The sequence below is a fragment of the Crocodylus siamensis genome, chromosome 9 (assembly GCF_052110815.1).
Source record: "Crocodylus siamensis isolate JL-2025a chromosome 9, ASM5211081v1, whole genome shotgun sequence".
NCBI classification, from domain to species: Eukaryota; Metazoa; Chordata; order Crocodylia; family Crocodylidae; genus Crocodylus; species Crocodylus siamensis.
This window is the reverse complement of record NC_143403.1, coordinates 50399379-50411946: the sequence shown is the minus strand read 5'-3', so window position 1 is coordinate 50411946 and position 12568 is coordinate 50399379. Positions and strand designations below refer to the sequence as shown.

The window sequence follows — 12568 nt, the reverse complement described above, 5'->3', positions numbered from 1 at the left end:
TGAAATCTCAGGTAGAGCCCTCCTGGGGATGTATGTTGGTGGCCAGAGGTGAGTAATAGCTTCATTAACCTTCACTGCTCCTCAATGCCCCCTGCCTTGCTGCTGCCACTGGGTCCAGCTCCAACCCCCAAAAGCCCCACTGTCTGAATCCAACCCCCAAAAGGGCTAGGTGGATTTGACTCCCCTGCCCTAAACCATGTAATTTACTCAAAAATCCTCAATAGCTTAGACCCACTCAAGAAGAGAACAACAACTTAAGTCACTTTATGACTGTATTAGGTTAACTGATGAAGTATTTAAAAAAACCCCCTTAAAGTCACAAGTTTAGCTGTCACTTAAACTGTTACTAGAACTTTTCTTTCAAATGGACAAAGTTGAGATTAGACCAGTTTTTAGACTTTGTATCTTGAAAGCTGCCTCTCCCATGAGGCACAGTCTTCCAGGTCCAGTTCCAGAGTTTACCTACATGTACATGCACACAATTACTCAGCATTTAAGTGCTCAAGCCAATAAAAGGCACACTAAGCCAACTGATGTAAATATGAAGTTATCTATTATGGCCTCGTGTCCCCTCCTTAGGCAGGATGAAAGGAATTTGAGGTCGCTACTACGGAAAACAAATGTGATCTCTCTTTTCTGTACCAACATGAGGTAGATAGGATTCTTGCAGCCAAGAACAGATTTCCAGGTCAGTTAATTTGTATGCTTGATAATATCCCTTTAGTGTTAATGGAAGTAGTGGGAGAGGGGGATGGGTAAAGCTCAGCCGTGGTTTAAGAGAAATTTATACTGTTATGCCCTTGCATAAAGCTCCAGTATTGTCTGTTTCTCACTATACAATATTGCAAGGGCATCAAGACTCAGGGTCAAGATCTGGGCCTACAGACTGGCTTCACATGCCAGAACCAGCATGCGGAACTAGTCCAGTGTAGGATGGACACATGCAATGAGCACTCCTGACTGGCCACATGTAGTACATGGGCTAGAGCTAATGTGTGCAGTCTGTGGCACGCAGGTCAGTCCAGGGCATGCCACATGCTGGCCCAGTCTGAGAGAGACGGGCAACATCATGTGCCAGATGATAGGGCTCTGTGGGCCGGATCTAATCCATGGGTCATTATCTTTGACACCCCCACAATACAGGTAAAAAGAGATGGGTCAGCTCTGATGTTTTGATGGGTCAGTAGTTTTAGTGTAAGGAACTCATGAAAAATAAAATGCTCCTTCTAGTAAGACTCCAGGCCAGGACAAGTTTAACCAACATCTATTATGGATGGCGACTTGTTGTCATCAGCGTTCTTTGGAAGGCAGCAAGAATTTAGTCTACAAACAGAGTTCAACTATCTCATTGAACAGCACTGTCTGTGCACTGACCCAGAGTCCCTTCAGAAGATGCAGATGCTGACAAAAAGTCAAAGACATGTATAGAAAGATGCTCTCTGCATGATGGCAAAATAACTCCTGCACATCCCAGGACTGTAGCATTGGGTTCTGCGTTCCACAAGCAGAGGAGCCTTGTGGTTTGTATATCAACTTCTCCCCTTACCTCACATTTATCCATCTGCGTAATGATCTTCTGAAGCTGAGCAACTTCAGAAGTGGCACAATTTATTTTGTAAAGCTCAGTTATGGTGACCATTTCCTCTTTGAAGATCTCCTTCTCCAGGACAATGCCATTGTCTTCTAACAGGGAGGGAAAGACAGCAGTTGGCAATCACTGAGAAAGTCACTGTTTCAATAAGCAATAGCTATTATTCTAGAGTGTGAAGTTCAATAAAATGCACAGTTGGCTGTACAAGAACAAACAAGAGTCCTGGCAAGGAGATGCATTAGTATTCCAGAGGCATACACCAATACTCTTCAGACTGATAACTGACAAAAACGAGCCACATCTTCCCAATAGAAAAAAAAAAAAATGATTCAAGAGGCAGCAAGCATGTTAGGACAGGAAGAATTTTCTAGTTCCTAAGAAGTCTGGGGACTAATTTTTAAAAATTGACCTAAACCTTGTGACTTTTTTGTTTGGTCCACTGAAAATGCAAACTACTGTTTTTTCACATGCAGCTACCTGATATTTAAATACTGGCAAATACAGTTATTTCCCATCTACAGAATTGTGGATGCCAGAGATGCCATTTTAAAAAAAGGGGGGGGGGAAGGGAACAAGGCCTTTTCTGTTGCTTCTTTTTATTATGGGGACAAGGAGGGCTGAGGGCAACAACAGAGTCACATGCCAGACAGGCTGGGTACTGACCTTCAGAATCTTGGTTCTTTCTCATGTAGTTCATGCGGAACACAAAAGCCTCCAGAATGAAGGCTACAATGATAGTCATCACCACCTAAGAAGGAGGACAGAAACAGAAGATCAAAGAGTTATAGTTTCATAGTTTGTAGGGTCGGAAGGGACCTGAGCAGATCATCTAGTCCGACCCCCTGCCATGGCAGGAAAGAGTACTGGGGTCAAATGACCCCAGCTAGATGTTCATCTAACCTCCTCTTAAACACCCCCAGGGTAGGAGCCAGCACCACTTCTCTTGGAAGTTGGTTCCAGACCCTAGCCGCCCTGACTGTGAAGTAGCGCCTTCTGATATCTAACCTAAACCTACCCTCTGCCAGCTTGTGACCGTTATTCCTGGTCACTCCTGGCGGTGCTCGGGGGAACAGTGACTCCCCCAATGCCTGCTGCCTTGCACCAACAGCATCTCTCAACCCCAATTCAAACTAGGCAAGAGTTCAACCTGTGCAAAAATTCTTGGTGTTTTCCCCCCATGCCTTCAGCAGAGGGAGAGGGCAAGTCCTAATTCACAAGTCTGTGATATGCCCGAGTGACAGTCTGCCAGCAATCTGGAGACAGAAAGCTGCCCAATATGGAGGCACTATATGAATCCAACACCACCATGACCCTTGTCAACCCACAAATACTTTGCGTATCATCTTTGAAAATGCTTCTGCCACAGATTTTGCTGCATCATTACTGAAAGCCACCTGGATGGCTGCCTGTTTCTGGCACACTTTATATCAGAGGAGAGCTTCTCTAATATAGTCATAGACTCTATCACCACCATGTAGCAGAGTTGCCTTTTGAATTTAATGCCCTTTTGATGGAAAATAATCTCTGGACCTACCATGGTCACAATATAGAAGGTCATGAAGTAGAGGCGGCTCCAATGAGAGGTTTCTGATGTCACCCCTTCCTAGGAACAACAGGCAGAAGTTAGTGGCATGCAAGGAGAAAGGAAGGTGCTATTAACTGCTTGAGATCAGAGAGCAGTACACGCTCAAAAAACAAACCTAACCCATAATTTAGGAGGTAGAAGTGCAATCCTTGTATCTAATCTCAGGGCCTGGCTCTACAGTGCTTAAAGCCTCATCTGGCCACTGGGACTGAAGTGCCTTCCCTAGAGAAAAGAACAAAGATTCCTATATAGCACTTTGATAGTGGGTGCTACAGAAAAATATACTTTGCTAGTTAGCAATACATAGTCTGCTGCCTAGGACAAAAAGCCCTGGGGTACAGAAGTATTTGAAGAATGAGATTGTTAACAGTCTTTCAGTGAAGGCTGGCTGTAGGCCAGTCTGGTCTGTAGGCCAGTCTGGTCTGTATGACACATTCAAACTGGTTCTTTATATGAGCAACTGAGGTCACTCCTAAGCACACTGTATTGTGTAGCACTGGACAGATTGGCTACCTTTCTGCCAGGCTAAGCAAGGGCGCATACACCTCTGTGTATAACAGGAGAGGAGGGTGGGTGAAAAAAAGACTGTTCAGAAATGTCATGAGAACCACATGAAGTAAATGAGCAGCATTCAGCGATCTCCACCTTTCCCTAAAATACTCAGGATTCCTTTCTAGAAGTCATTGTCATACAAGAGTCAGAAAACCAGAGTCAGCCACTAACAATAAGCTTATTAGAAACCTGAGAGATGTTACCAGGGAGAACAGCTCCTAGCAGGCCACCTGCATTGCCATCTCCTTACCTAATCCATTTTGGCCAAATCTGGCCATTACTCATCACACTGAGACGAGGAGCTGCGCTGCAGATGATCTGGCACTGCAGCCCAAGGAAAAAAAGTGATGCCAGGAGCCTGGCATTAACTATACATTTGATACCCCAAGATCTACTTACCATAATAAAGTACCAGTCATTGACAACAGTCAACTCGAACAGTGTAACTGCATGAGAAAGGAGAAACCAAATAGGGCAGCCTGGATAAAATGCTTATTTCAAAAACACTTTTATGCCTCAGTTTCCCCTGTTAACTGCAATCACACATTCATTCTAAGGTACTTCATTTCAGTTTAGCCAGCGTAGGCTCAGTTATGTTGAGGTTAATCTGGAATCATACCACTGATGTCAACAGAAGGTTATACTGATCTAACCGACATCAGAGTTTGGCTTGTTTCTTAGTTAAGACACCAGCCTATACTAACCAATATCCAAATAAAATTTCACTCTCGTATTTAAAAATAGGAGTAAAAAAACAAAACATAACAAAACAAAACAAAACAATCACTCCATTAACAATTGTTTTTAATCAGAATAATAAGTTTTAGTAGTATCATCAGTGTTAGACTCAGCAGAGTAGTGAATAAATGATGTTCAGCATCTGGAAAACGGGTTCAAGACTGGCTTAGATCACAAGTCAAAACAAGTCTGTTGGCTTCATCCTGCCCTCTGGGAGATGAGGGATAATTTGGAAGTTGAACAGAACAATTTTTTCACTAGGATAAACCTGGGAGGATGCTGACGATTAGAAATGTCTTAAGACAGGGTGGGCAAAATACGGCCCACAGGCCAAATCTGGCCCACAAAGCCAGTCTATGTGGCCCATGGGACCCCTAAAAAAAATTTAGAAAATTAGTATCTTTGCCCTTGGTTCTTGTCAAAAATGACAAGAATCAAGGGCAGTGGGACCTAGGGGAAGCCCCGGTGGGCTCCCACAATAGCCTGGGACCATGCGGCTGCCCCACACCGAACCTCAGGTAAGGGGGAATGGCAGGGAAAGAGCCCGGGGAAAAGTGGCCCAGGAAAAAGCTGAGCGGGGGGGGGGGGGGGGACAGCCCCTCCCCTGTCCTGTGCCCCACACTGCAACAGCTCACAGCCCACCTGGGGCTGCCTGTGCCTGCTTCAGAGAGCACCATGCAGGCTGCAAGCAGCTGCAGCAGGGAGCGCCAGCCACGGGGTGGCGGAGGGGCCACTTTTCCCCAACCCCATGCTCAGCTTTTCCCCAGGCTCCTTCCCTGCGCAAAGGAAAGCAGCCCTTCCCTGCCCCGTGGCTGGTGCTCCCTGCTGTAGCTGCTCACAGCCCACGTGGGGCTGTCTGGAGCAGGCACAGGCAGCCCCAGGGAGGCTGCAAGTGGCTGCAGCGTGGGGCACTGGGCATGGGGCGGGTGAGGGGCTGCTTTTCCCCCCCTGCGCTCAGCACCACCTTGTAACCCAGCCCCACTGCCAGCCTAGGCCCTGCGTGGCTCTGGGCTCGCCTGTCAGTGCTGCATGTGGCGACAGCAGCTGTGGCCCCACCACTTGCTGCACCAAGCAGCATTTGCCACCGCTGCCTCTGAGCTGCCCAGCGTGCAAGCTCCAGGCAGGCAGCAGCACCCAACACTGCCTGGTGTGGCATGTGGCGGGGACCACAGCTGCTGCCACCGCACACAGTTCCAACGGGTGAGCCTGGAGCTGGCGCAGAGCCCAGGCTGGCAGAGCACCGTGTTACAAGCTGGTGCTGAGCGTGGGGAAAAGCGGTACCTCACTTGCCCTGTGGCTGGTGCCCCATGCTGCAGCCGCTTGCAGCCCATGTGGGGCTGCCTGTGCCTGCTCAGGACAGCCCTGTGTGAGCTGCGAGTGCCTGCAGCAGGGAGTGCTGGCCAGGGGGCAGGCGAGGGGCTGCTTTTCCTCGCGATCAGCACCAGCTTTTTCCCTGCTGGCAAACAGGGGGTAAAGATTGTGCACTGCTCCCTTACCTGTACCGCGGGGCTGGAGGGCACTGCGAGTGAGTGGGTGGGGAGCCAGTGGGAGCACAGGGCCCACACCAGTTCCTGGGGCCAGTGCTGGTGGGGCCCAGAGCAGGGTGGCAGGAGCACAGGGTCCCAGCCAGCAGGGGCTCTATGGAGCCAGGCCAGCTCCCCCCTCTCCCTGCTGTTGCAGCCCAGCCTGGCTCCGCAGACTCCTGCCAGCCTATGCCCCACTTTGGGCCCCACCAGTGCTGGCCCTGGGACATGGGACCAATGTCCCAATGTCTTGGGACCAAAGACACTGGTCCCAAGATGGTGACCAGGGGGCGGGGCACCTGTCAAGGGGTGGGGCAGCACATGCAGCCCTCAACAGCTTGCCAAAAGTGGGTAAGCAGCCCTCTGCCTGAAATAATTGCTCGTCCCTGTCTTAAGAGAACTCTGTTAGGTGGGAAGAGCAGTGGTTTCACAGATAAACTGGCACAAGGGAGTGTGCAGGGAGGGTTGCTGGAATTGGGAGGGGTGCTGTGGGTTAGAACTGACATGCATTGGTAGAACAGAGCTGGAAAGAAGCACAGGTAAGTTGTATGAAACCTTACATTTGCTACAAATTCAAGCAGTGTCATTCTGCATTAGACAGAAGTAGATGCAAGGGATGTGGTAAAATATAATCTTTCATAAAGCACCAAAAATATAAACGTTTCTTACCAAAGCTGTTCAAGACGTTGTCAAAGTTATTGAGATAATAGTAACCTTCTTCCACTACTGTCTTGTTGCCAACTGTGTGGTTCAACCACCGATAAAAATCTGCCACTGTACTCATGCTGATAAGACAAGCCAGAAGAAACAGTGAGAGGGGAGCTGAAAAAAGTATGCAGTTATGGGTGCTTATGGATACCAGCCCATTTCAAAAGCCTCATTACTTCGACCACTACTCTCTAAAACAGTACAACACCCCCCAAAAGTGACACTGCTGGCCGAGGCACTGCACAGTTAAATGCTATCTAGGCACTTTGTTATGACACCATTATGGAAAAGTCCAGCCCAGATACTTCAGGTAATGATTTAAGCACTCAGAAGTAATAGCAAATATAGTTATTTGTCCATCACTACCACTGTCTGACTCTAAATGAAGAGCAGAGCATTGTTTTTCAGTTGGAGATGTGAGCTTCCATGGATTTTCAAGGTATATCCTTTCAGCTGGGCACCCAAATTTGAAATCACCCACTCAGATATAAATAGACAGGCACTAGGCTCCTTCTTCCAGAGAAGACATTGATATGAGAAGCACTGCTTCTTACTATCAGTATTGCTACTTCAGAGGACAGTAGATGCTAGGTACTCACTTGCAGCAGTTTGGATACACAACCCCTGCAAAAAATTCCATGCCTACAATGGCAAAGCAGTAGTAGAAGATGAGCAGAGTTAACCCCAGGCTGGAGGAGACAAACAAAGAAATACTTTTGTTAGCATATTGCTGGGACAGAAGAAGAGTACATCTTCTCAGAAAGACTGTTCAGCAAATTTACTAAAACTGTTCTGAATAATTTAAACTTCCTTCCTGCTGACGTTGTTTGCAGCGTTTTGTCTACTTCAGTTTAAGTCTCAAGTCAGAGTGCATACCACTCCTCTTTGCAAAAATGAAGATCTAACAAGCTAAAAAATAATTATTTCCTTACAGAGTTTATTTCTTCCTATGAAGCAAACCTCTCTCTACTGAAGCACAAAATATTCTTCATGACATCATCATGACTTTGTTTTAACTTGGCTGGCAGTAATGATGCCAAAGCAGCTCCCCAAAACAAAGCTAGTCAGTGGCATATCTAGCTAGCTGTTCAGCAGAGAAATAGAACATTGTGATGATGCTGTTTCACAATGATGTTGCACACTAACAGCAGCTCCTTTTTTCTCCTGGGCTGAAAGAGCATTCTTTATCACTTTGCAATAACTGTAACAAGTTAGATGTCTTTCCTGTACTTAGTAGGGGTGTGCAAAGCAGGCACTATTCGATTCGGATTTGGCCCGATTTGGGGAACAGCAATTCAAATTACTGTCCCAATGCGATTAGGCCAATTCTGAATCTGAAGATTTGATTCTAATTTGGAGAATCAGTGATTCAGGCATAGACACAGCTTGATATGATTTTTCTATGTACCTCGAGGTACGAGGCGCGACTCATGAATGCTGAGATGGTGGGGCAGATGGAGCGTCCCACGGGAGCACGGGGCATTCCCTGCACACTTGGTGGTGGACCCGGAAGTGGACTGGAAGTACTTCTGATCCACTTCCGGGTCCACCGGCAAGCGGACCCTCCCTGCACCCGGCTCAGTGATTGGCCACAGGGGGACTCTGGGTGCCCTCCCGACTCAGGAGGCACCAGTCGTTGAGCGGGGGTGGGGTATGGTCCGGAAGTACTTCTGGCCCACTTCCAGTTCCGCTGCCAAGTGTGCGGGAGACCCTCCCATGCTCCTGTGGGACGCTCCATCTGCCACACCATCTCAGTATTCACGAGCAGTGCCTGGTACCTTGAGGTACGTGGAAAAAAAAGCCCAAACATATAAAGCCGTCTATGGCCAAATCATCAAATCTCTCCAAATCGAATCAGATGCTTCCAATTTGATTCAGAGTTATAAATGGGTTTTCCAATTTGGTTTGGAGATTTGGCCAAAAAAAAACAAAAAAAAAAATTGGGCTGAATCTCCTCCGAACAGAATCAGCAACCAAAGCTTCACACAGCCCTAGTTAGTACAGGAGGCAAGATCTGGCTACATTAGAACAGGGGAAGGGGGTGAAGAGACTGACTGCTCTCAAGATCAAGGCTATGTTATGGCATATGGCAGAGTCAGTACCTATGAGCTAGTGAACTGCTGCACAGAGTACCCTAGAAGGGTGGGGATGGGTTCCTGCCTGGACCCCAGCCACAGGATGTGTTACACTGGACATGCCAGACTCAGCATTAATAGAGGCTTCTTTGAGGTCCTGCCCTCCTCTGCCCCAGCCTGTGTGTGTTGTTTAGTACCTGGCCATACGGGGAAACAGCTCAAACATGGTGTCCAGGACATTTCTGTAGCGTTTCTTCAATTTGAAGAGTCTGAAACAGTAATGAAAACCTTGCAGTCATTTACACAATATTTCCATCCTGGTGTCCTCATGATCGTGTTATATTTAGGTGAACAGACAAACAGCTCGTAGCAGCAAAACAAGGTTGTGAGAGAGAGGCCTTTGGAATGCCAATTATACCATGCCAGACCATCTCCCACTCTCAGATTAGGCATCACAATAATCAAACTAGTACAGGCATACCTCATTTTATTGCGCTTCGCTTTATTGCGCTTCGCAGATATTGCGTTTTTTTTTACAAATTGAAGGTTTGTGGCAACCCTACGTCTAGCAAGTCTATCGGTGCCATTTTTCCAACAGCATTTGCTCACTTGCATTTTTTATCAATAAAGTATTTTTTAATTAAGGTATGTACATTGTTTTTTTTAGACATAATGCTATTGCACACTTAATAGACTACAGTATAGTGTAAACATAACTTTTATATTCACTGGGAAACCAAAAAATTCGTGTGACTCACTTTATTGCGATATTCGCTTTATTGTGGTGGTCTGGAACCGAACCCGCAATATCTCCGAGGTGTGCCTGTACACTGAATCCATACACTGTATACTGCAGTTTAGCTAGGGAAACACTGAAATCATTTGGCACTTGAAAAGTGATTATTTGCCTCAGATAGAACAAGAGGAGTGATACTGAGTCTTCGGACACATTAAAGGTGAACTGACAGGTAAGATCATGTAACCTGGATCCAGGCTATGTTTACTCATGTGAGACATTGGGGCCTATCTACATGAAAAGAGACTACTGGAGTAAGTAAAGACAGTGTATATGAATAATGGTGTTCAGGATTTGGCTTCTCAGGTCAGAAACCATATCTTGTCTATAGAGCATCATGACATCATATTCTTGCACTTTTAAATTACAAGATCCCAAATTATTAAAACACATATCGGAGTCCGCCTTGAAAAACTCTTCTGACAACAAAACATCTCAATTATTCCCCAGTCCAAGTGACAGAAGAAAGCTGCACTCTTCACACTGATTTCATTTTTGATGCTCACATTAACCATTACAAAAGAAACAGTTTGTCCTTCTATTGCAACTCCATTTAAGGATCTCAAAGTCCTATATAGGCCATCAGGACTCATAGTAGAGATAGTGTCTTTTATTAGACCAACAAGATTTTTGCAAAAAAAATTCTTTAAATTTACAAGGTTTGGGGCACAAACACCCTTCAGCCGGCACTGGAGAAAAGGCTGTAAAAGTTTTCCTGGGTAGAAAGGAAAGTTTATATATTTCATAGGATTTCACAGAGGAATCAACAGATGGAAAACTCCTTTGAGCAGTTAGTTCATAGCTCATAGCAGGAAGCAACTGTGACCACCTGAAACCTGAATCCTGCTCCTACCTTTGTTTCAAGGTAATTTGCATCATCACAGATCCTCACAGAAGGGGAGAGGCTCCAGACCAGCTATGAGCTGACTGCTCAGAGGAGTTTTCTATCTATTGACTCCTTTGTGAAATCCTATGAAATATGAACTTTCATTTCTACCCAGGAGAACTTTTACAATCTTTTCTCCAATGCCTGATGAAGGGTGTTCGTGCCCAAAAGCTTTTAAATAATTAAATAATTTTAACAACAATTAAACAATTTTTTTGGCAAAAATCTTGTTGGTCTAATAAAAGATATCATCTCTACTACAAATCCCAATGGCCTTTTCCTCTAGATCAATATGGCTACAACCTGGATACCTGAAGTCCTATATAAATATTTACAAATCTTCACAAGACTCTCGTTATGTGGATTTGATCAAACTATTTCATTAAGACATAGAGGTCAAAGGATTTGATCAAAACTTGCTGTAGATGTTGAAACTGGCGGAGTAGAACCCAGGCCAGTTAGTGTACTAGAAAACAGCTTCCCTTGACAACTGGCAGTTCTAGAAGTTAGTGTTCTGCACAGAGGAACTGCCAGACTAGAAAACATCAAAGCTACACCTGATTCAGTATACTGTATCTGATAACGGCCAGCACCAGGCATTTCAAAGCTGTAAGAACCCCACAGCAGGCAGGCAAAGGATAATCTTCCCTTATATTAGGTTATATCCCCTCGTCTCCAAGAAACTGACTTAAGCCTAGGGCATGAGGTTTCATATGCCTTCCAAAATTAATTTTAAATTTTGATAACTTGGGATATTGTATCATCTACAGAAATGTTAAGGTCCTTTGTGACATGGTCAAACTCCTGCAATTCTGCCTATTGTTTTCTGCCAATAAACAGATTGCACTAGAAGGACAATGACCTTGGCTGCCTCTGTTGCATTACATATTTTGCCCATTTGTTCTTTTTGCTCCTCTGTCTTACCTAAGCAGCTGAATGGGTCGCAGAACCACGATGAAGTAGAATGGCTCCATGTTAAATGCCAGTGTTAGGAGACCCAAAAAGGCAAACAGGGTGACTAAAAAATCAAAGCTGAAAAAGAAAGAGGGAGAAGAAAGAGCAAGGGAGTTACTAGTTTCCAAGGGAGAAGGCTGCTTGTGGTGCTTTGGCCAGGTAGAAGGGACTGGTGGAAAGGACACAGTAACCGCGAGCAAATTGGCTACTGAAAATGTAGTTTTCTATATCAATACATCCAACGTTGTTAAAATATATTTCACTGGCACCTCATAGTCCTACAATTTCAAACTCTCTCATTGGATTTGCCCATCTAATTAAGCTAATTCAAACTTTGCTGCTGGACCAGATTACCACTATGATGTTGAACAAGCACCGTGGTAGAGAAAAACTATAAGTTAAAAGACAATTCTGGCACCAGACAGTTAAACTGGCTATAAATACATTTAGGCTGGAAATTACAAGAATGTTCCTAGCCATTAGAGATCTATCTAGACCAGCCTCCAGTCATGGGGACAAAAACCCTAACTCCTTTTCAGAAGGAGCATGGCAAGTTTATGGAAGAGGTCATATGATACGGTGCCTGGAACAGTAGGGAACTGGATTGGATATCCCCAAGGAGGTCTCTTTTAATGCTCCGTCCTTAAGTAACATGGATTCTGTGCCACAAAACACAAGACCCTTGAGATTTATGCCCCAAGACCAGCCCCCATTCACTGTTTACTAGCTGCAAACTTACAAATTCCATCCGGAGGACAGATATTCAATGGGTCCCAGTCCAGTGGTTTTCAAAAGCAGCTCCACCCCATAGACTGTAAAACAGGACCATCATGCCTTTAATCAATCAGCCTCATAACCAAATCCAAACTAAAGGCTTGCTACATGAACTGCTGCATGAATATATGGGTTTGTTGATCATAGGTTTCTTAAACTCCCATTCTCCTCCTCCTGCTTATTCTCAGTGTAATGCTAAAGGACAATATTCTTCCTTCAGGTCACCAAATATCTCCCACTAGGTTTGTGACAATTTGTCTCTACTGCTGCTTCACAGAGTCCAACTTGATAGTGGGCTACACATTAAAAGAACAGGGCATCATTCCTTTGGGTAGGAGCAAACTAGTCAGTCACCTAGGGAAGCTTTATGGCAAAGGCTCATTCCT

The 12568-nt window shown here is 45.4% G+C and overlaps 1 protein-coding gene across 1 annotated transcript in view; it reads right to left on the bottom strand.

The window, feature by feature from the left end:
• TPCN1 (two pore segment channel 1) overlaps nt 1-12568 on the bottom strand; it is a 65241-nt gene that overhangs the window by 4803 nt on the left and 47870 nt on the right. The window contains exons 17-25 of the mRNA XM_090062424.1: nt 12148-12220; nt 11379-11486; nt 8970-9041; nt 7297-7386; nt 6659-6774; nt 4128-4174; nt 3126-3194; nt 2255-2339; nt 1547-1683 (exon numbers count right to left, since the gene is read on the bottom strand). Coding sequence (XP_089918550.1) covers nt 1547-1683; nt 2255-2339; nt 3126-3194; nt 4128-4174; nt 6659-6774; nt 7297-7386; nt 8970-9041; nt 11379-11486; nt 12148-12220 — 797 coding nt within the window. The remainder of the gene's footprint in view (nt 1-1546; nt 1684-2254; nt 2340-3125; nt 3195-4127; nt 4175-6658; nt 6775-7296; nt 7387-8969; nt 9042-11378; nt 11487-12147; nt 12221-12568) is intronic.